Below are 24,107 nucleotides of genomic sequence, written 5' to 3'. Positions count from 1 at the left end.
GAATTATTGGGTTTTGGTTTATGCGCTTCTTCAACTTTACAAAATATTTCCGTATTGCTCTCTTACTAGCAGTGGATAAACATTGCTGCCATGCGACAATCTCTCTAATGCTGGATATCGCCCAATTTTTAAATTTGTACCAACTGTGTGGGTGTAGAATGGTATCTCATTGTGGTTTTCATTTGCATTTTCCAGATTTTTAATGATCTCTTACATTTTTTTGAATGTTTACTAGCCATGTGTTTCTCCTTCTGTGAAGGAACTGTTTACATCTTTCGTCCATTTTTCTATAGTCTTGTTGGTCTTTTTAATTGAAATACTCTAATAAAAGTGGATTTTTCTAGGTTTTGCAGTTCTATTAGGTTTTGCTTCTTGTATTTTGGATCTCTATCATTAGGTGCATAAACATTTAGGATTGTTAAGTCTTCTTGATAAATTGACCCCTTTAATTTTATGAAATGACTTTTCATATCCCCAGTAATATTCTTGCTCTGAAATCTACATGGGTATTCATATAGCCACTCTAGGTTTTTTTTTTGTTGTTTGTTTGTTTTGTTTTGTTTTGTTTTTTGTTTTTTTTTTTTTTTTTTTTTTTGCCACTCTAGTTTTGTTGGATTAAAATTAGCATGGTATATGTCTGTTTTTTCTTCCTGACACTTTTAACCTTCTTTTGTCTTTACATGTAAAGTGGATTTCTTATAGGCAGTATATAGTTGAGTCTGATGTTTTTATTTAATCTGATAATCTCTGTCTTTCAGTTGTTTAGACTCATTCACATTTAATGGTATTGATATGGTTGGGTTTAAATCTAGCATCTTGCTATTTATTTTCTATTTTTTCTGTCTTTTATTTTCATTTCCCTCTTTTTCTTTCTCAGATAACTTATTTTTAATGACTACTATATATTCTTTGCTGACTTACTAATTGTAATTCTTTGTTTTATTATTTTAGTGCTTCCTGTAGGTTTTATAGTATATATTTTTAACTTGCTACAGTCTCCCTTCAAGTGGTATTATAATGCTTATCATGCATAGCTAAAGACTCTTACAATATACTTCTATTTCTCCTTTCCTTGCCTTTGTGTGCTGTTGCCATACATTTTATGCCTACATATGTTATAAACTTTATGCTACATACTGTATTTCTTTAGCCAATAAATTATCTATGGAGATTTGAATAATGAAAACAAATTCTTATGTATTTACCCATGTAATGACCATTTCTGGTGTTCTTTCCATTGTGTAGATCCATACTTCCATCTGGTATCCATTGCTGTCTACCTGAATGACTTTCTTTAATGTATTGAGGATTTGCGGGTGATGAATTCTTTGAGCTTTTGTATGTCTGGACAAGTATTTAGCCTTCATTTTTGCAATATATTTTTACTAGTATAAAATTTTAGTTACACAGATTTTTGTCCCTTTCATTTTTTTTCAAAGATGTTACTCCATTGTCTTCTTGCTTGCATTGTTTTTGACAACAAATCCACAGTATTCTTATCTTTGTTCCTGTAGACATTATATATCTTTTTCCTCTGGCAGCTTTTAAGATATTTCTTATGACTGGTTTTGAGCAATTTAATTATGCTTTGGCATAGTTTTTTTCATTTGTCTTGTGCTTGAGGCTCATTGATCTGGGATTCCTACGTTTATTGTTTTCATTAAATTAAAAAATAATTTCAGTCATCATTTCTTCAGAAAATGTGTTTGTCCCCTCCTTTGTTCACTCCTTTGGAGATTCTGATTATACGTATATTAAGCTAATTGAAGTCGTCTAAGAGGTCACTGATCCTTTGTTTACATTTTGAGTCTTTTTTTTTCCCCTCATGTTGCATTTTAGAGAGTTTCTATTGCTATGTCTTCAAGTACACCAATTGTTTCTTCTACAATGTTTCATCTGCTGTTAATCCCATCTGGTGTATTTTTGGTCTCAGGCATTGTAGTTTTTATCTCTTGAAGTTCAATTTAGATTTAAAAAAAAATTTTTTTCCATGTCTCTATATACACTTGCAACTGTGTTTATGAGTGAGATTAGCTTCTAATTTTTTCTTTCATGTAGTGTTATTTTCTGGTTTTGGAACTAGGATATTTTAGCTACATAAATTGAGAAATTCTAAAAAAATTTTTTTTTGGAATAATCTACACAACAGTGGACTTTTTTTGTGTGTATTTGTTTGCTTTTAAATGTTTGTTAGAACTCAGTATTATAACCAACTGGCATGGCATTTTCTTTGTGGAACATTTTAACTACTGATTTAATTTTGAAATTGTTAAAAGATCTTTCAGATTTTTGAGTTTTCCTTGAACCAATTTTGTTAAGGCTAATTTCCTAAAATGTGTCATTTTTAAATAATTTTTCAAACATATTTTAATAAGGTTTTAAGAATAATATACCATTTCATCACTATAATCTCTGCAGTTTCTATAGCTCTATTCCCCTTTGCATTACTAATACTTATTTTTATCTTCTCTCATTTAAAAAATTATTTTGCAGGAGTTTTTCTATTTAATTAGACTTTTCTAAAAGCCACTTTTTTTGCCTCTGTTAATCCTCTCTATCCTGCTTTGTTTTCTGTTTTATTGTTTCTGATATTACCTTATTTTTTCTATTTATTTGTCTCCGTTCTCCTGATTTGCTCCTTCTCCTCCTTCTTTTCTTCCTCCTCTTTCTCTCTCTGCTTTACACTTTTAAATGAGATACTTAGCACATTAACTCTGAGGCTTGGTTCTTTTCTCATACATGAATTGAGGCTTTCTCTCTAAATACCACTTAAACCCCATACCATAATGTTTTCATATTTATCTTTCTGTTACAAAGTTTTTAATATTTTCTGATGACCATCATTATGCCTTCTTTGAATCTTAAGTTATTCAGATGTACCTACCTTTTTAGATTTCTAAACATTGGAAGTTTCTTTTTTTTTTTAGATTTTATTTATTTGATAGAGAGAGAGAGAGCACAAGTGGAGGTGGAGCAGAGGAGAGAGAGAAGCAGACTCCTTGCTGATTTCTCACTTTTGTGCCTATATGTTGTTTTGGTCCAGTATTTTAGTTATTCTTTTTAATCCTCATAAAATATACATTTTGTTATCCTTTTATATGTTAAGACCTTGTTTAGGTTATCCATATATTTATTAATGTATTTATCATCCTCTTTCTTCTAATGTTTCATTTAATATTATTTCTTAAATTAATGTTCATGCTAATTAAAGCTTATATAATAAAATAATTTAAAGAATCAAAATGAAACTGTTTTAGAGACCATTAATCTCTGGTACCCTTCCATGTTCCTCTCTCTAGAGGAAACTCCTTTAACTCTTTAGTTAATCCTTTTGGCACTGACTACTATATTTTAAACAAGTTTATGCTACTAGTTCTTGGTTTTAGTCCTGTTGTAGGCATAATCCATTGACTTCTCACTGTGAAAAGTGAGGATTTACCATTTTGTCCACTTTCTTTCCTTCTACCTTCCCACTTTCACTGACCCCATGGACAATTCCAATACCATAAAAATTGGGGAGTTACTGCTAACTTGGTATAGAGTTGCAGTTTTGCAAGATGAAAAGAGTTCTGGAGATGATATGGTGATGGTCCCACAACAGCATGAGTGTACTTAATGTCACTGAACTGTACACTTGGAAGTAGTTAAGATGGTTAGTCTTATGTGTGTTTTACCACAATTAAAAAAATACTATTGTCAGAGCACATACTGCAATGTTTATAGATTGAATGAAGGAGCATGGGTAGTTACAGATGAAACAAGATTTGCACCATGTTGAAAACTGGTAAAGCAGAGCCAAGGGTACACAGGGCTTTGCTGTATTATTCTGTCTACTTTTGTGCATGTTGACAATTCCATAATAAATTTTTAAAAATTTGAGAGAGAGAGAATGGAGGGAGGGCAAAGATGGGGGGAGAGAGAGAATCTCCCACAGACTCCACACAGTGTAGAGCCCAGGATGAGTGGGGCTTCATCTCATGACCCTGAGATTCATGGCCTGAGCCAAAATCAAGAGTTGCCTGCTTAACCAACTGAGCCACCCAAGTGCCCCCCATGACAATTTTCACAATTAAAAATATCATACTAGAAACTCTATCAGTTTAATCTTCTTGAAGAACTATTTCCTATAGCCTGTGATGTACTTACATTGGCTGGTTAGTCCCTAGGTTTGCTGCACAGCTGTATCCTTGGAGGTCTCCTTTTGCCATTGCCTGGAGATTCCCTTTCTTGATTTTTTTTTTTTTTCCTGCTGAATTCCTGTTTTCCTGGATCCTAGATTTTATCTTTCATGGTTTACATGATTGTTGTAGTGAAACTTATCCTCCTATAATATCCAATGAAAAGAAATTTTTTTCTCAGTATCCAATGAGATCTCATATGTCTGATAATATCTTTTTTTTTTTTTAATTCTCACAATTAATGGTTGGAAGGCTGGATTGTTGTTGCAAATATTGAGGAGTCATTTCCCCCTTCCACCCAACTTTGTGTCAAGTTGGTTGCTTTGTTGTCTCTTTCTCAGGTAGAGTTTGTTGCTTGTTTATTCTTGCACAGAGTGTGGAGTCCTTGCATTGCAACCCTGATATAAGCATGTTCAGGTAGGCTTCCCATCTTTGGTAAGCTTTAGACTTTATCTCCCTTCTGCTTTGTCCCACAGGCCATTAAAATGGCAGCTCACATCATCTGGGTTTGGCAGATGGTCTCAGGAAAAAACCCTGCATCACTACTCATTTGTGCCTCTGAATTACCTCTCTCACTTTGTTTTTGAGTTACCTATCATCCTACTAGATCAATGACACATTTAAAAATGTAGTTCCTATATCTCATCCAGCAGTTGTAGTTGTTTGAAGGATAGCTTAGGGGTATGTAGTCCATGTGGGAATAGTAGTCTAGCTCCTCATAAAGGTCGATCATGGGGCACCTGGGTGGCTCAGTGGTTGAGCATTTGCCTTTTGCTCAGGGTGTGATTCAGGGGTCCTAGAATCAAGTCCCACATCAGGCTTCCCGCAGGGAGCCTGCTTCTCTCTCTGTCTATGTCTTTGCCTCTGTGTGTCTCTCATGAATAAATAAATAAAATCTTTAAAAAATAAAAAAAAATAAAGGACAATCATACTTTTAGAATATGGACCTAATAGCATCTAGAGAAAATCTCTAATGAACAAGTAACTTATTGATAGCACTAATTCACCAAATTTACACTAAAGTACACTAAAGTACTAAAAGTACTAATGTGTCACTGTATTTTATATCAAAATATCAATTATGATGGCTAATTTTAATTCAAATTTTACTTTCTTGGGGAAACAATGTTGAATAGATAAGTTCTGTTGAGCTAGTATACATGTAGAATGAGTTGTTCTACAGAAGTATGTTTTCCTGCTAGCTGACATTTACCTTTTAAACTTGTCATAACTTGTTTTAGGCACTTTTAATGGAATGTTTTCCAAAAGGTATAATAAATGATGTTATGCACATCATAGGCTTCATAAACTGAGTAGCATGGGCATCAGTTGACTCTTCCTTCATCACTCTAAAAGTAACGTAGTTCATTGGAAGGACTTGGACTTCAACATCACACAGATCTGGAAACACATCTTGGCTTTGCTGCTAACGGACAGTGTGCTCTTACACAAGTCACCTATCAGTGGTTGGGGAAGCCAGCTTATACAGGTTCACCAGTACATATTGTTAAGCTTTCAGTAATTTTGTGACCTGATTCTTTTTTTTTTTTTAAGATTTTTATTTATTTATTTAGAGAGAGCATGTGTGAGTGGGGTGAGGAGCTGAGGGAGAGTAAAAGACCATCTCAAGCAAACTCTGCTCTGAGCAAGGAGCCAATGCGGGTCTCGATCTCACAACCCTAAGATTGTGAATGGAATCAAAATCAAGGGTAAGACACTTAACGGACTGAGCCACCCAGGTGCCCCTTGTGAGCTGATTCTTCAACATATCCATTATTAAAAATTAAATTATAGAAACTTAGTATATCATTTATATTAAAATCAAAGGTAATAAATGCTCAAAATAATTACTTCCTTATAATTTTATTAAACTTTATTATTCCCTATCTCCTTATAAATAATCCAAGGTCACTGAGGTTATTCTTCTATCTGTATACTATGTAATGGTGTGCTACTGTTCATCTTTTCCCCACTCAGCCTTTAGTGCTATTCTATAGGTTGCTTGAAATTGTAGAAAATGGCAAGTGATACAAGTCAGTATTTTATTGTTATTTTGTTGATTGTCAAGACCTAAGAAAGTGATAGAGAAAATGTTAATAATGCAGAATAAAATTAAAAGTGTAGGGGATCCCTGGGTGGCTCAGTGGTTCAGCGCCTGCCTTTGGCCCAGGGCATGATCCTGGAGTCCCGGGATCGAGTCCCACATCGGGCTCCCTGCATAGAGCCTGCTTCTCCCTCCTCCTGTGTCTCTGCCTCTCTCTCTCTCTATGTCTATCATGAATAAATAAATAAAATCTTTTTAAAAAAAGTGTGTCATGTCTATAGGATTACATTGTGAGTAGAACAAACATTTGAGGAAATATTCTTCTAGTTCAGTGAAGATGTAGTTCATGTCATTGGTGAACAAGTGAAATTCTAGTACACTATTATTGTTTTCCTTTTATATTGCCTGTTATTTTAAGCAAAAATATTGGCTAACATTCACATGAGTACTACGCTCATTTGTCAGGTTGCAACCATAGGTTGGCTACCAATATAAAGATTTGGTAAAAATGTAAAAGAGTTCTGAGAATGAGTTGGCCATATGGAATTTATAGTAAAGAGTATTGCATATTATTTTGAAATTGTGTGTTACACATCTTTTATGTCAATAAAATTTCTAATAAACATATGTATACATATTTTTATTTTTTTAAATTTTTTTTTAGTAACCCCTATTCTATGCCCGAAGTGGGGATTTAACTCATGACCCCAAGATCATGACTTGCATGTTCTACCAACCGAGCCAGCCTGGTGCCCCTACATTTTTAAACGTATAGCCAGTTAATATTTTCTAGAACACCATTGCTTAACCCTTCTGATATTAAGCTTCTTCATATATTTAATCGATTATCTGATACTATAAGCACCATACTTGACTAAAATTGTATTTTAATATTTATGCCTCTTTCTTTCTAAGATTGAATGTCAGTATTCTTTTTTCCCCAAACTTCCAAATCCTATATATAGACATAAACTGAGAGCCATTGGAATGTATATAATCTTTTGCCTCTAAATTATGACTCCAGAGTATGATAATTTTTAATAGGTCTGATTTCTTTGTATACATACTTAGTATCCAACTTGATTTCAACTGCCATTTTTGCTTTTGTCAGAGCTCTTCCTTTTACCAGTCTCTCCTGTCTCCCCACGGTCCCCTCCCATAATTTACAGCCTATACTGACCTTTTTTTTTGGTCTGAAAACGAATACCTAATTCTGCTTGAATTGTCCACAAAATATGAGTAACTAGTTGCTAAATGAGGACCTAAAAGACTTTACTGTAATTGTTTTAGTTTACTCTATCTGTGGCTTTCTTTCTTACATAAAAATCATTATGAAATATTTTAGGCATATCAAAAGGGTTGTGAATAATATAATAAACATCTCTCCATATGCCCTTAACCCAGTTTAAAGAATGAGATATAAAAGGTACAAACTCCTCTCTGGTTCCATTAGCCCTTTTTCTCCCTAAATGTAACCACTAGCCTGAACTGATCATTTCCAGGCATGCTGTATGCTTATCTCATATGTATATATTCAGAATACATATGGATTGTTTTACATATTCAAAAATATACAAAACATGATGAACATATTGTGTATATTCTTTAAAAAATAAGTAGATTTTATATTTTAGAGTAATTTTAAGCTTGCAGAAAAATTGAACAGAAAGTACTGAGAGTTTCCATATACCTTATTCCCCCAGTTTCCTCTACTGGTAATGTCTTGCTTTACTGCGAGACAATTATTACAACTGATGAATGGATATCAATATATTATTAAATAAAGTTCATACTTTATAGGCTTTGATAAATGTACCTACCATTACAGTATCATGTAGAATAATTTTATTGCCTTAAAAACCTAAATTCCACCCATTTATCTCTCTATGCATTCTTTTGAATCCCAATTTTTTTGGTTGTATAGCTTTTTTGTTTTGAGGCTGAGTCCATTTGGAGCCCTATAACAAAACATCATAAACTGGATGCCTTATAAATGACAAATATTTATTTCTCACAATTCTGGAGGCTCTAAGTCTGAGGTGAGAGTGCTGGCATGGCTCGGTGAGGGCTCTCTTCTGCATCACAGACGTTTGTGTGTTCACATGGCACGAAGGAGTGGGGAATTCTGTGGGGTCTCTTTTATAAGGGGCTACCTGATTCTTGAGGCCTCCACCCTCCTGACTTCAGCACCTCCCAAAGACCCCACCTTCTCAAACCAGGCCATTGGCATTAGGATTTCAACATAACTTTTGGGGGGGATACAAACATTCAGACTGTAGCAGAGGGTTATTGATGCTCCAGTTCTTTTCCTTTAACTGCTCATTAGTGTTTCTTCTGTACAATTATACCTCAAATTAATTATCTGTTCTACTGTTGGTAGAACATAGGTTGTTTCCAGGAGTCTGTTATTACAGACATCTCTGCCTCAATGATCTCATATAATCTCTTTGTGAAAATGCATGAGCATTTCTCCAGGATATGTACCTAGAAGTGAAATGAGGGAGTCATGAGATTTTTAAAATTACTCCGTTATACCATAAGATGGATTCTAACTACGTTTTAAACGAGATTTCTGTGTGTACAAATATTCCACATGTAATGTAATTTCTACTTTCTGTTCTTCTAACGTGCAACAGTCTCTTTCCTGTGGGCTTATTTGGATCCTAGCTTCTCTTTTTTCTATTTTATTCCCACTCCCACCTCCCAGCAATTCACCTTGAAGACCCAATTTTTCCTTTAGGTGTCCGTCTGAAAGCCATTTCTCAAAGAGATCTGAGACTCTAGCCCACATCTGGATAAATGCCCCTCCTTGGTTTTCTGGCAAGGCTTGTACTTCGGCTGTTTTGCAATTGCCTATAGCTAAGTTCTCCAAGGACAGGAAGCGCAGCAGAGCACACTGCTATCTTCTGTGCTCAGCGTAGAGCCTGACACGTAACAGTTGTGGAATTAATGGAGGCATGAATGAATGAAGGTAGGACACTAATATCATGTCAACAATGGCAGAAACTCGTGCCTTCCCCACAATAATTGACTGGACCATTGCAGGCTCCACTGTTGGCTAACAGGAGACTAGAGTTCAAGTGTAGAGGGCCAGGGACAAGGTCCTGAGACTCTGACAGGCACCCCAAGGGCAAGGCTTGTCAGTCATGGCCAGGAGGAGATATTTTCAACTCAGACATTCATAAGCTGGGGCCTGCCTCTGTTTACCAGCTGGGAAATCTTCAGAAAATGAACCATGAAAGCCTGCTATGCGGCAGCACTATGCAATAATTTTTCATTTGCCACCAGTCAGCTTCAGGGATCAAGGACAGCTAAACACATAACTCGCTCATGCATGTTATTTTAAAGGCATATTTTAAAGTTATAAATATGGTACATTGAGTTAATGAGGTATGTTCTTTTGGCGACAAATATTTACATTCCACATATGCCTCTTGATGTCAAGAGTGTAACTGTTTCATTTTCTTCTTTTTCTCAGGAGGCTGGGATGCAGATGGAAAAGGCCCTAGTGTCTGGGACACATTCACCCATCAGGGAGGAGAGAGAGTTTTCAAGAACCAGACTGGCGATGTAGCTTGTGGCAGCTACACTCTGTGGGAGGAAGATTTGAAATGTATCAAACAGCTTGGATTGACTCATTACCGCTTCTCTCTTTCCTGGTCACGTCTGTTACCTGATGGGACGACAGGTTTCATCAACCAGAAAGGCAAGTGTTTCTTAAAAATAGAAGGTTGCAGCTTTAATTCAAGGTTATTGCTGCAGTCTGGCATAATTAATCCAGTATGCTATTCTGCAGTGGAGCTTTGAAATGCACGTTTTTAGGGTGATTATAGGATGAATTTTTTGAAATGGGTTTGCATGATCTCTCTTAGTAATATTCTGTTTTCCCTTAACTGGAGATATTTGTTGGGAAGGGACAAATAGGTGGGTAGGAAAGGGGGTGGGAATAATAAGTGTTTCATTTGTGGAAGATATTCTTGAGTATTAACCTAAAGGTAAATCTCCAAAACTTATGTATTGAGCTATTTTCAGTTGCAGTATGCTGCAAAGAGTTATGAAAGGCCCTGGAGAACTGGAGAAGATTTCGAGTGTTTCAACTGGAGCTGAGTTAGTGGAGCAAATTAAGTAGCACACAGAGATGAGCACCAAAGCATCTGGAGTCCGCTTAATTTGGGATTAAGGGCCAGCTACATCACTTACTATCTGTGGAAGCATCCCTTATGCATTTTTTCTGCCTCAGTTTCCCCACAAGTAGAAAGGAATACTCTAATAGTTCCTAGTTCAGAGAGTTGCTGGAAAATTAAATGAAATAATCTTTGTAAACCGCTTTATACAGTAGCTGGTATATCATAAAAGCTTTCAAAAAGTGTTAGCTATTATTCTTATTAAGCTTTGCCATTAAAAGGACTACTGCCCTCTTTGTGTTATTTATGAGGCATTTTATATACATTTTCTCTAATCCCCATAATCAGTGAGAAAGGTATAATCAATCACATTTTACAGTGGTGCATATCCAAATCCAGATATTTTGTAAATAGTATATTTGGAATTTAAGCCTAACACCTGGCTAGTTCCTTCCACACAACAGGGTTGGCAAACTATGACCTGAGAGCCAAATTTGGCCTGCTTCCTAATTTTGTAAATAAAGCTCTATTGCAGCAGAGCTGTGCCCATTCATTACATATAGTCTGTGGTTGCTTTCCCACCACAATGGTAGAACTGAGTAGTTGGGGCAGAGATCATAGGGCTTGCAGAGCCTACAATATTTACTACCTGGTACTTTACAAGAAGTTTTGTGACCCCCATACTACAACTTAAGGGCTTCTTAATAAAGAACCTTTATTGCTTCTTTGTTCTGGAAAATATTTCACACTACTCCTACGGTTGGGACTAGGTGAGGCAAGTGATACGTCTAAGGTGCAAAATTTAAAGAAATGTTGGCTCTCAGGGTCTCAGAAGTGCAAGATGGGCACTTGCAGCCTCCTGAGTGAAGGCGCCTGCTTGCCCCACCCTACTTTCAGCTGTGGTGCCTTCAATGATCCTCGGGGGTTCTATTTGAATAAGTTGTCGGATTTCCTTCATAGTAAGAACAATCTGTGATAACAACTACTAGGTGGGCTTGTGTACTTGCTAGGCTCATTTTATGTAAGTTGAGGTGACCTGAACATTGGGAACTGCAGCTGCAACCTATGTCTCTCCCAAGATAGGGACAACACAAGGGTAGCAGGTCCATTGCTCGATTCCAAAGACAGTAGCTCCCTTGACTAACTGCTCTTGGCTGAATGTCTACTTTCTTGACATCACTGGCCAGGGTTTTTTGTATTGTTTTGTTTTGTTTTTTATTTTGTTTTGTTTTCTTTTGTTTTGTTTTTTCCTGACTTTGAACAGAATTTAATTTGTTGTAAAGTTTAAAAGTGAACTAATAATTTTCTGCTTTGCTCATTCGTCATCTGTAACCTTCTCTTTTCTCAGGCACCATCACATCCCCAAGGACTAAAACCTAAGAGTAATCTTAGTTGCTGGGTCTACTTATTTTCACTCATTTTCTGTCCTTTAATCCCTTGGACAAAATGCTGCCCCAGCAACTTGCCTAAAGCTTTGTCTCAGTTGTGTTGGCTTGCATCATCTCCTGCTAAAAACAAAGCAAGATTAAAAAATAATAATAGTATTTATTTATTTGAGGAGGGGAGGGGATGAAGGAGAGGAAGAGGGAAAATAATCCCAAGCTGACTTCCTGCCGAGCACAGATCCCAAAGCAGTACTTGATCTCATGACCTCGAGATCATGACTTGAGCCAAAATCAACAGCCTGTCACTCAACTGACTGAGCCACCCAAGCACTCCTATAACATTTTTTTAGTCATCTTAAGCCTCAACTGCTGAACCACCCAGGTTTCCTAACTTATTTATTTTATAATTGGAAGATTTACCTCCTTATTCTCTTTATCTATTTTGCTCATCCTCACTCCTCCATCCTCTCTAGCAACTATCAGCTATAGATATCTATATCTTTGTATCTCTATATCTATATCTATATCTATATCTATATCTATGGAACTGTTTCCATTTTGTCTTGTTTGCTCATTTGTTTCCTAGATTCTGCATGTAAGTGAAGTCATACAGAAATTGCCTCTGACTTATTTCACTTAGCATATTACCCTCTAGGTCCATCTATGTTATTGCAAATAGCTAGATTCCATTCTTTCTTATGGCTGATCAATATTCCATTATGTATACACAGACACGTGTACACACACATACATACACACATAAACCACATCTTTATCCATTCGTCCATCAATGGACATTTAGGTTGCTTTCATATCTTGGCTATTACAAATAATGCTGCAATGAACACAGAGGTTCATATGTCTTTTCAAATTAGTGTTTTTGTTTTCTTCAGGTAAATATCTAGAAGCAGAATTTTTGGATCATATGACAGTTCTATTTTAATTTTTTTGAAGAACCTGCATACTGTTTTCTATAGTGGCTACACCAATTTACATTACTACTAACACTGCATGAGGGTTCCCGTTTCTCCACATCCTCACTAACACTTGTTATTTCTTGATAATAGCCATTCTGACAGGTGTGAGGTGATACCTCATTGTGGTTTTGATTTGCATCTCCCTGATGGTTAGTGACATTGAGCATTTTTTCATGTGCCTGTTGGCCATCTGTATGTCTTTTTTGGAAAAATGTCTATACAGGTTCCCTGCCTATTTTTAAATCAGATTGCGTTTTGATATTGAGTTTTATGGGTTCTTTAAATATTTTGGATGTTAAACCCTTCTGAAACTTTTTTTTTTTAATCTCAAGTGATTTCATTTGGTAAGAATATTTACATACTTTACTGCAGGAATATTAAGGGACAGTGACCCAGACCCACTGGGAGTGTTAATATATGTTATTTGCTCTGTATTTCCTTTCTAAAAATCCAGAAATTCTGACCACATTTGTCCCCAAGATTTTCAGATAGGGGATTACCATACCACTATGTCAATATATGAAACTATTTAAAATGAACTTGAGATATACAGAAGTTCATGGAGCACTCTGTAGATCAGTAATCCAGGAGCAGGGCAGCGGAAAAGATGAGGGTGGTGGTGGTGAGACTGGAGATAATGGGACCACTTGAATGATGTAGGGAGATCACTTATCTACATCTCATGTGGGGATCATGTGCCCCAGCGCTGAGCTCTTCATGTTTGGCCCCAGCTTTTGTAAAGTCATAACTCATTAATATTACAGACTTTTCCATGAACAAGAGGGCATGGGAGGTGCTTCCAGTAGGCAAGATTTCAATATGGGGTTGTTCACTCTTGTGCAGTGATCTGTTGAAGCAACTGGAACTGTTTTAACTTAGAAAGGCCATCATTTGTTTTTTCTGTTTAAGCATTTTCTCAAAGAGCATGTAAAGAATTGGGAAACCCATGTCACTATCCTTTACAAGGCACCTCCATTTTTTTGTATTCAACTCCCTATTTTAAAGTGTGATTAGAGGACATTTGGAAACTTGTAAAATCTTATGTTCCCAAACTGGAAGAATATTTTATGAAGTGGAATTGTTCCACAGCCTTTCTCTTTCAAATGTCAAGTTTTCAAGATTTAACAAGAAGAGATTGAGCTGGCAACTGAAATCACATATTTCTGCAATTCTCAACTGTTCAAGTGAATTTTCATATCTGCCACAAATGCAAGTTTCAGATGATTAGTAGGGACCCAAGTATTGGAAATAAAAAAAAAGAATGTTTATGCAGAATTTCTTATTCACTTTAGTATTTAAAATATGAGCACAGTTAGCAGGAATGGTAAAGTAAATAACCAAAGAAACATTTACTAATCTCCTACTCCATATTGAACAGTGTTGTTAGGCTGAATAATGGCTCCCCAAAGATGTTCATCCTAATTCTTAGAAACTGTAAATATGTTTTCTGACATGGTAAAAGGGACGTTAGAGCTGTCATTATATTAAAAATCTTGAGATGGGGAGATTATCCTGGATTATCTGGGTGGTCCCAGAGTAATAACATGAACCCTTACAAGAGGGAGGCAAGGGGATCGGAACCAGAGAGAAGATATAGGAACTGAAGGAGGTCAGAGAGAAGAGGTACACTGTTGGCTTTGAAGGTAAAGAAAGGGGCCATGAGCCAAGGAATGCACGCAGCCTCTGGAAGCTGGAAGAGGCAAAGAAATGGGTTCTCCGGGGCAGCCCCGGTGGCGCAGCAGTTTAGTGCCGCCTGCAGCCCAGGGTGTGATCCTGGAGACCCTGGATCGAGTCCCACGTCAGGCTCTCTGCATAGAGCCTGCTTCTACCTCTGCCTGTGTCTCTGACTCTCATTCTCTCTCTGTGTCTCTATGAATAAATAAATAAATAATTAAAAAAAAAAAAGAAATGGGTTCTCCTTGAGAGCCTCCAGAAGGAATTTAGCCCTCCTGACATGTTGATTTTGGTTCATCGAGAATCATTTTGGATATCCAATGCCTAGAACTATAAGATGATGAATTTGTGTTGGTTTAAGCCACTAAGTTTGTGGTACTTTGTTATAGCAGCAATTGGAGACTAATGCAGGCAGTGTGCTAAGAGAATGTAGGGCAATTAAAGAAATTAACTGGTGGAATGAGTCTAGAGGAGAGTGACCTCGTTATCATGTGTGATAGATGGTAGGCACTTGACCAAAATTAATTCTACATTAAGACATTTTTAGTTTGACTAGCAAGATTCCTGTTTAGTAATTTTCTGTACTGAGACATCATCTGTGCAAGTCCTAGCCATGCCCTCTTCTAAGGGAATTTCCCTATTTCTTTGTTCTACATAAACCTGCTTCACTCCCGGCCATAGCTGACTGAACAAGGGAAAGACCTCTTTCCTTGTAGACGTATTATTGGGTAACCTAATGGAAAAGGAGAATCTTGCTCAATTGTCTTCACCTCTCAGGGATGTTTGGAATCAAGGAGTTGAGAATCTGAGTTGGTTGGTGTTGGAACCAGGACTATAAGGTAGCTTTGCAAATGGGATGCCATTTTGAGATCATAGCGAATTGGATGCTAAGGAGATGGGTTCTGGGAGAAGGAAAGGAATCAAGTAGATGTGTTGAATGAAATTGAATGAGTGAGACAAGCTTTCTGGAGAGGCAAACACTTTCTCGGCCTCCAGTTTCAATTCCCTTGAGTTTCAGTTGTAATTTTCCATCATTGGGTATCTGATAGCTCTCTATCATTTTGAATAATGCCCATGTATCCCACACTGACTAGCCACCTGCCCCTCATGCTACCTTTATAGTTGAGTTAATCAAAGTGGGTTACTTGTCTCTATATCTAAAAGACCTTTAACTCAAATTTGCTTTATAAGTCTAAAGATGAAACAAGATGGAATGGGCTTGATTAAATCAGAAAAAAAAAAAAAAAGGTAGTATGTATGAAAGAAGGCTGTGGGAGTCTTAATGGTTAATCAGTTATGCCCTAAATATCCAGAAGCAAAACAGGGTCCAAATATCCTGTCAAAGTTTCAAGATCCCTAGATTGGTAACAAATGATCATTTAAAAATATATATTTGTTCAGAGAATTAGTTACTACTGAATTGTGCTGATAAAGCTAGAGAAGTCTTTCATGGTTTGTTCTCATTTTTTACTCAAAATGGTCATGAGGTGTCACTACTAATATGCCCTTTTTGCTGAGAAGGAAACTCAGGTGTAGACAGACCAAGTGATTTATCCACAAGTCCACGATTCTTTGGTGGAACTGTTTGACTCTGGAGCTCTGCTCTTAAAAATCTTACTTCACCGCTTCATGGGAAACTTGCGTTACAGCACCAAACCAGAAGTGCTCTGTACAAACCAGAAGCACTCAGTTCTGGGATGTTAAATATTAATTATGCAATGCTCTGTTGCTCTGCCAGGCTGATGAGTGAGAAAAAAATCTTATTTAAAAAATTTTAAATCTTCAATTCAACTAAAGATTATCATGTGTTTGAATTACATTGATTGCTATCATTAATGATTGTGCCATATCTAATGATGCTTACAAGAGACAAATCATTGATTCCTCCAAAAATGAAAAAAAAAGGGGGGGGAGGGGATCCGATATTATGAATCAGCTCCAAAATAGGTGATTGTGAAGACCTGTAAAATAGAGTCACCATGTTTCTGGTTCTGAAACATTCATGGGACGTGGAATGTCATGGTAGGACAGGGTCAGTCTTTGTAGTGAGATGGGCTGAGTTAAGGGGCTTAAATGCTGGTAGTGCCATATGACAACCATATGACAACGTTATCACTTAAGTCTGGTATTCACTCTCTTTGAATATTGGTTTTCTTAGATGCTTAGTGAGGATTAGAATGCCGACTTTTAGGGCTTAGGGCTAAGATTAAACAAAATGTGTGACATTTGGTATGTATAGTATGAATACAATAAATAAAAGCTGATATTATTTTTATATTCAGAGCCAATGGAAGGAATTGGTTATGAAAATCTTAACACAGGGCAGCCCAGGTGGCTCAGTGGTTTAGCATCTCCTGCAGCCCAGGGCCTGATCCTGGAGACCCGGGATCGGGTCCCGCGCTGGGCACCCTGTGTGGAGCCTGCTTCTGCCTCTGCCTGTGTCTCTGCCTCTCTCTCTCTCTCTCTCTCTCTCTCTCTCTCTGTGTCTCATGAATAAATAAATAAAATCTTAAAAAAAAAAAAAAAGAAAATCTTAACACATACCAATTCCCAACTGATTCCATCATACCATCTTTGGGTATTGCATTTTACAGGTGAGGATATATGGGCTTACAGAGGCCCAGGGATGGGATTGTGGGATGTTCTTTTATTGCAAGAGATAAGAAAAACTATACATTTTGGTGAATATATTAGTATTCTATTGCTGCTGCAACAAATTTACCACAAGCTTAGCTGCTTAAAAATAGCATAAATTTTATAACTGAAAATAATATAACATTGTATATTAATTATATTTTAATAAAACCCCACAAATGTATTACCTTAGAGTCATCAAGGCCAGAAGTCTGACATGGGTCTCTGTAGGCTAAAATTAAGGTGCCTCCATGGTCGCATTTTTATCCACAGGATCTAGAAGACAGTCTTTCTTGGCTCATTCAGATTGCTGGAAGAACTCAGTTTCTTGTGCTTGTAGGACTGAAGTCCTATTTCCTTGATCGGTATGAACTGAGGGCAATTTTAAGTTTCTAGAAGCCACCTGCATTCCTTGGCAAGTGGCTTCCTTCTTCTGTCTTTAAAGTTGGCAATAGTGGGTTGAGTCCTTCTTATGCTACTACCCTCTCCTACTCCTTCTTCTATTATTGTATCTTTCTGATCCTCTCTGCTCTAATCATTCATTTCTAGGGTGTAGTAGTTTGGGCCCATCTGAATCATCTAGAAATCTTCCCATCTTAAGATCCTTAACCCTAATCACATATGCAAATCCTTTTTGCTATGTAAAGTAACATATTCACATGTTTCATGGATTAGGGCATGACATCTTTTTGGAGCTAGGGTATTCCATCAAGTGAGTAATGGCATACAAATGGGTCTTCCAAGTATGGAGTTATTATGCATGATTCACATTATGTTCTGGTTTGCAAAACAAGTGAACTGTTGTTAAAAATATCCACTCTTACAGACAGATAGGTAGACAACACATGGCCTTGCATAATTTGGTGTCTGTTTACCCCTCACCACTCTTATTCTTTCTCTGCTCAGCTATACATTCTCATTATACTGAACTTACAGTTCCCAGACAGAACTATACTTGGCTAAATTACAATATAAATGCAAACAATAGCCAGTCCATATATGATAATAAAACTCCTAAGCCACAAAAAAAATCTGGGAAACCCAACCACAACCTCTGCAGAGATTGGTCCAGAATAGTCAGAACTTGGTCAATGTCTGCCAACTTTTCTGTTTCTATTGTTGTTGTTGTTGTTGTTGGTGGTGGTGGTGGTGGTGGTGGTGGTGGTTCATTCTCTTGCTCCCTGCTTCCAACTTAGGACCAACCAAAGAAAAGCAAATAAGTGGCCCAAAGTAATTGCTTAGGATGCCCCATTTCTAGTTAGCCTACCTCCCACCTCCCTGTGCCAACAACTTTCGATCAGAAGGTAACTGAACCTTCTCCTTCCCCTCCTTTTTGTCACTCTAAAGCTTTCCCTCTTCCTTGACAGTCTTTGAGTATCTGTCAAATGCAAGCGGTGATGGCTGACTCCCTTGCTACAGCAAACTGAATAAATAGGCTGCTCACAATTGAGTGGTATTTATTTCCACACCCCTCTTTATTCTTTCACATATTTGTTTCTCTTTGTTCTCTTTTTGGATCACTTGTTCTTCCTTGCCGTATGTGAGTAATTTATATTCATCATTTGAGTGTCAGCTTAGATGTCACTAATGACAACAATAACAATAATTATTAAAATGATAGCTAACCTGTACTGAGCCCTTACCTTATGCCAAGAGCTATTCTAACCATTTTCAATTTATCAACTCTTTAAACCCTTGCAATACATTATTGAAGTAGGTTTCTATTATTGTCAAAAATTTTACAGACAGAGAAAGATAACTCAGAGAGATAGAGTAACTTGCCTAAGGTCACTGAAATAGGTGAAGGAATTGGGATAGAATTGTGGTAGCCTGTTGCCCTATTTTACTTTTGAAATCATGATGGTGTATTGCTTTCAAAATAAGTTTTCAAATGTCTTCAGTTTGGAATGGGTACTCCTTATCATATGCTTGAAAGGTATTTAATTTGTCTTTACCAATAACACTGTATTATAATTGTTTACAAATTTATCTATAATCCCTACTAAAATTGAAGCTACCTTAGACCCAGAACAGTATTATCTTACATACGTTTGTATGTCCAGCATATAGTAGCCTATCTATACATGTGTATTTAAGGGATGAACAAATTAATGATTGAATGAATAAATTTAAAAATCTGAATTATTTTTTTAATTGGAGGATACTAAGTTAAAAACAGAAAAAGGGACCCTGCTTCTAGACAAACTTTGAAAGCAACACAATTCTACATATGAATGTACAGTTATTATCCAGGAAACAATCTCAAAACAGGACAACTTCCTCTCCTGAGCTTAAGTTTCTTCCATAATCTTAAACATAAAATCACAGGAAGCACTAATACTGGTTTCTCCCCAGAAGGTGTCTTCCAATTAGGAGCCATTATTAGGTTGGACTCTACATCTTCTTGGCATTGGGTTCTGAGGCAGAGTATTTCTAACTTAATAACATTCTTCTGAACTCTACCACAATCCTAAAAATCTCCCCGCCCCACCACCATACTTACAGTGCTAGAAAATTAGCTGAGAGCCAGGGGTGGCTAGGTATTCTCTTTGACTATGTCAGCATTTTAGAGCAAAGTCCCCAACCATGTTCCATAACATGCCAAGCCTCTGGCCAACTGCCCTTTTAATCCACATTCTGGGAGCTCTTATTCACGCTCAGTGGGTCTGCTTTTTAGACTTGAAAGACTGATATATCTGGAGAAGCACTGAAGCAGTCATCTGGTTCAATTCCTTTACTTTATATTTAATACCACTGAGAACCATTCATTCATTCAACAAATATTTATTGAGTATCTACTGAATTTCTGGTTTTGATACTGGATTTGGGGGATCCAGAAGTGAATTAGATAAGGCCCCAGCTATTATGAGGCTTATATTCTTAATGAGGTTAAGACACAAATCAAGCTAAGAAACAATTTCATTCAGTGTGGCCATAACACAGAGTTGTGTGGTAGCAATTTGCCCAAATGTATCCCTTTTAGAACATATGTCTTCTACATCTTCCATCACACCCCTGACTTTCTGATCAGCCATTCTTCCTTGGCAGCCTTAATGTTTCCTCTCAAACTTTAACTGATTATATGTAGGAAGTAACAAACCTTATTTTGGATTAAAATTGTTAAGGAAATTATTCCTGATCCTCTCTGCTCTTTACTTATTGTTGATGTTCTAAAAATAAGTTTTCTTCTCATGCTTCATTTTTGTTTTTCTCGTAGGAATTGACTATTACAACAAGATCATTGATGATTTGTTAGCTAATGGAGTCATGCCCATAGTGACCCTCTACCACTTTGACTTGCCTCAGGCCTTAGAAAACAAAGGAGGTTGGTTGTCAGAGGCAATCGTTGAATCCTTTGACAAATATGCCCGGTTTTGCTTCAGTACTTTTGGAGATCGAGTCAAGCAGTGGATTACCATAAATGAGCCTAATATTTTTGCCCTGCTGGCATATGATCTTGGTATATTTCCTCCTGGCATACCTCACATCGGAACCGGAGGTTATCAGGCAGCTCATAATTTGATTAAAGCTCACGCCAGATCCTGGCACAGCTATAATTCCTTATTCCGAAGAGAGCAGAAGGGCATGGTGTCCCTAGCAATTTTTGCTCCCTGGGTGGAACCAGCAGATCCCAACTCAGTGTCTGACCAGGAAGCTGCTAAAAGAGCCATAGCTTTCTCCTTGGATTTCTTTGCTAAACCCATATTTACTGATGGTGATTATCCGGAAGTTGTCAAGTCCCAGATTGCCTTCATGAGTAAAAAGCAAGGCTATCCATCATCAAGGCTTCCAGAATTTACAGAAGAAGAGAAGAGAATGATTAAAGGCACTGCTGATTTCTTTGCTCTGAATTATTATACAACTCGCTTAGTCAAGTACCAGGAGAATAAGAAAGGAGAACTGGGTTTTCTCCAGGATGTGGAGATTGAAATTTTTCCAGATCCATCTTGGATAAGTTTGGGTTGGATCTACATGGTACCATGGGGAATACGTAAACTACTGAAATACATTAAGGTAAAACACAGTGTTTCTGTTCATGTATGCCGAAGTATGGGAAGACAGACATATGTGTGAACTTGGAAAAAGAACGGTTTTAGGCAGTAGGTTATACTTTTGTTGGCTTGGGAAGAGAGATTAGGATTTAAGTTGGTGAGGAGTTAACTAGCTGATAAGAGGCTTCAATACCATGGTTAAAGTTGAGATTCTCTGTTAAAGTCAGTTGTGGTCATAGGAATAGCTTGGGCATATTTTTCAGGCTGATGTCACAATTATAATTATTAAAAAAAGCATATTAAGGGTTGAAATCGTTGGATCCTTTTTGGGCCTCTGTTATGCTGGATGGAGTCCAGGTAGCTAAAATTAAAATTTTAAGTTAATGATTTTTAGGACCCTTGCTGTGGGGGGATAGAGAGTGTAGCTGTTGGTGGGACCAAAGGGTTAAAGAGTAGTGACAATCAGCAGATGCTGATGGAAGAAAGATATTTCTGTCTTCTCATTATGATAAGAGTCATTTGACTGTCTTCATGGACATTTGCACAGTTTTGATTTTCCATTGTTAGTCATAAAAGGTCAGTGCGTGGAAAATTAAGTTAATAGGGTCAGTGCAATTTGATGAAAACTAGTTTTGGGTTGTAGCTTAGAGAAGATAGAGGGTAATGCACCTGATTTTATGAGTCTTTTTTTTTTTTTTTTCTTTTTACATCTGTTTGGAATAAAACTTCTGCTCTCTTGTTTCAGGACACATATAATAACCCTGTAATTTACATCACTGAGAATGGGTTTTCCCAGGGTGACCCTGCATCTCTTGATGACACTCAGCGCTGGGAGTATTTCAGACAGACATTTCAGGAACTATTCAAAGGTACCATTTGAAATGATGGAAGATCAATTGTGCAAACTTAATATAATTTTCCCATGTGCCTATTTGCATTCAGCAAAGACCAATGATTTTGAAAGCTGAAATTCATGTAAATCAGTGTAAAGCCATGTAATTAAGAGAGAAGAGAAAAAGTATTTAGGAAAGAGGAAGGTGAGGATTTGGGCCTAGCTTCAACCTCCCCAAATTTAATCAAGTAAAAGCGACCGTCTTCAGTATTTTGTGACTCCTGGGTGAAGGTGACATGAACAGAAGGGGTAGTGGCTGCTGAAAGAGAACATTAGTTATTATAAAAAGATTAGCACTGACCAACTACATCATGCCTATTTGCATATTTTTTTATATCCTAACTACCAAGAAATGAATTGACAGAATTTTTAAAGGACCAAACATTAAAATGGCTTTGGTTGAGTTTCGGCCTCAAATGAGTCTTCCATCACTATGTGTTTCCTTTAAGCTGTAACCAAACAGCCCCATTTAAGAACAGGTTTTTGTCACATAGAATCTGTGAATTTTATTTCAAGACAATATTATTATTCTAGCAACTGTTCTTTCTCCATGGAATTCTCTTCATATTTGAAAACAAATGTGAAGGAATAATCTCCAACTGGTAACACACATTTCTACACCAGTTAATTTCCCCATTTCAGCATCTACTTGGAACACTGTTGCGTCGTAAATTTAATTTCTCCTCCCTATAAAGGAATCATATCAGAGAAACAAAATCCAATGTAAAATGAGTCTTTCAATTTCCTTTTTTACTATGATAGGCACACTTCTCTCTATCATTCTATTTGAAAGGTCCTAGAATTATTCTCTCCAAAATTAGTAATATACTGAAATCAGCCTAGAAAGAATTCTAGAAAGTGACACAAACTGGTCTCTTTCCAAAACCTAAAATATATTGTCCTTAGCCCCTCACTCAGGCGTGGAGTTTATTGGCAGAGGGCAATTGGATTCCTACGATTTGATCCAATTGAAATAATTCTTTTGTATTACATGCAAAACAAATTATTTCTCTAGGTAAGAATTCACTTTCTGATTAAAACAACAACAACAACAACAACAACAACAACAGGAAATGTCTAGTTTTCTGAGATTCCACTCCTCTTTCTCCCTGTAAATGTAAACCCTATTTAGAGTTAATCCATTCCTCCCAGAGGAAAGTAAGCTGGTTACCAACAGGCAGATTTATGGATGGTATGAGGACCACAAATGACTTGTCCGAAATTGTTCTGTGTATTTTTGGGAAAAGGGAGAAAAATAGAAATTGGCTTTCTTCATTTCCAGCTTGGTGCTCCGTTTACTGCTAACATATAGGGGCATTTCATTGCTCTTTGAAATAGTTTCAAGTACTTTAATATAGTCCCTTAGATCTTTAACGCTAAAAACGTGGTAGTAGACCCACAAACTAAGACAACTTAAAGATAGAAAAGTAATTGAAAGTGAGAGTGGAAAATGTGAGAAGATTTGGGTTTCTGAAGGGCAGAGAAGGAGAATAGGATTAGAAACAAAATTCTGTTTTTCTACTTATTGAATTTCAATTGTGTCTTTAAACAGATGGAAAAAATACCGTGCACTTAAGACATTAATTGTTCACAGTATGCATGTTCTCTTCTGACTTTTAACATTAGGTGATCTATATTTATTGTAATTAATACATAGTATTATATTTACTTTCGCTTTTTAAAGAGATGTAGCCTTTCAAATGTGCAGAAATCTACTTCTTGACAAGAGAAAAATACGTGTTCTCTCTTCTAGAGTGGGTATAGTGATAGCTATTTCTTACATATTGTTGTAGACACCGATTATTTAATCTGTTGTGAAACTCTTTTCTGGTAATTACTCCCTTTTCTCTATGAAATATCCACCTCAGGCTTACCACAGCGACAGTCTGCGTCAGTAGAATAACATCCCCCTCCTCCTAACACAGAATTGATTGATTTAAATGTAGGCACATGATATGACCTAGGCCAATCCCTGTTCTTCCCTGAGATTTAGAATTTGGGCCAGTTGCTTTGTCTCTTAGTCTAGGTTGGGCAGGGGAATGTAGCTTTGTGAGCCGTTGGTCCTATGTCCTGCCATGGAAGCTAAGGAGTAGTATGAAGGGTTGCTGCAGGTGCATCGAGGAAGTGGAGGCAAGAAATAGGAAGAGCTTCAGGTGATGCTTGAGCCTATAATTCCAGTTTTTTCCTCAGACCCAGATGCATGCATG

General features: G+C 36.9%; 1 protein-coding gene across 1 annotated transcript in view; it reads left to right on the top strand.

Moving 5' to 3' along the window:
• Nucleotides 1–24,107, top strand: part of GBA3 (glucosylceramidase beta 3) — a 110,596-nt gene that overhangs the window by 28,309 nt on the left and 58,180 nt on the right. The window contains exons 2-4 of the mRNA XM_038533574.1: nucleotides 9,701–9,928; nucleotides 20,234–21,030; nucleotides 21,754–21,877. Of these exons, the coding sequence (XP_038389502.1) occupies nucleotides 9,701–9,928; nucleotides 20,234–21,030; nucleotides 21,754–21,877 (1,149 nt within the window). The remainder of the gene's footprint in view (nucleotides 1–9,700; nucleotides 9,929–20,233; nucleotides 21,031–21,753; nucleotides 21,878–24,107) is intronic.

Source organism: Canis lupus, chromosome 3, assembly GCF_011100685.1.
Source record: "Canis lupus familiaris isolate Mischka breed German Shepherd chromosome 3, alternate assembly UU_Cfam_GSD_1.0, whole genome shotgun sequence".
Classification (NCBI taxonomy): domain Eukaryota; kingdom Metazoa; phylum Chordata; class Mammalia; order Carnivora; family Canidae; genus Canis; species Canis lupus.
Note: the sequence above shows the minus strand (reverse complement) of the source record. Positions and strands in the feature narration are given on the sequence as shown.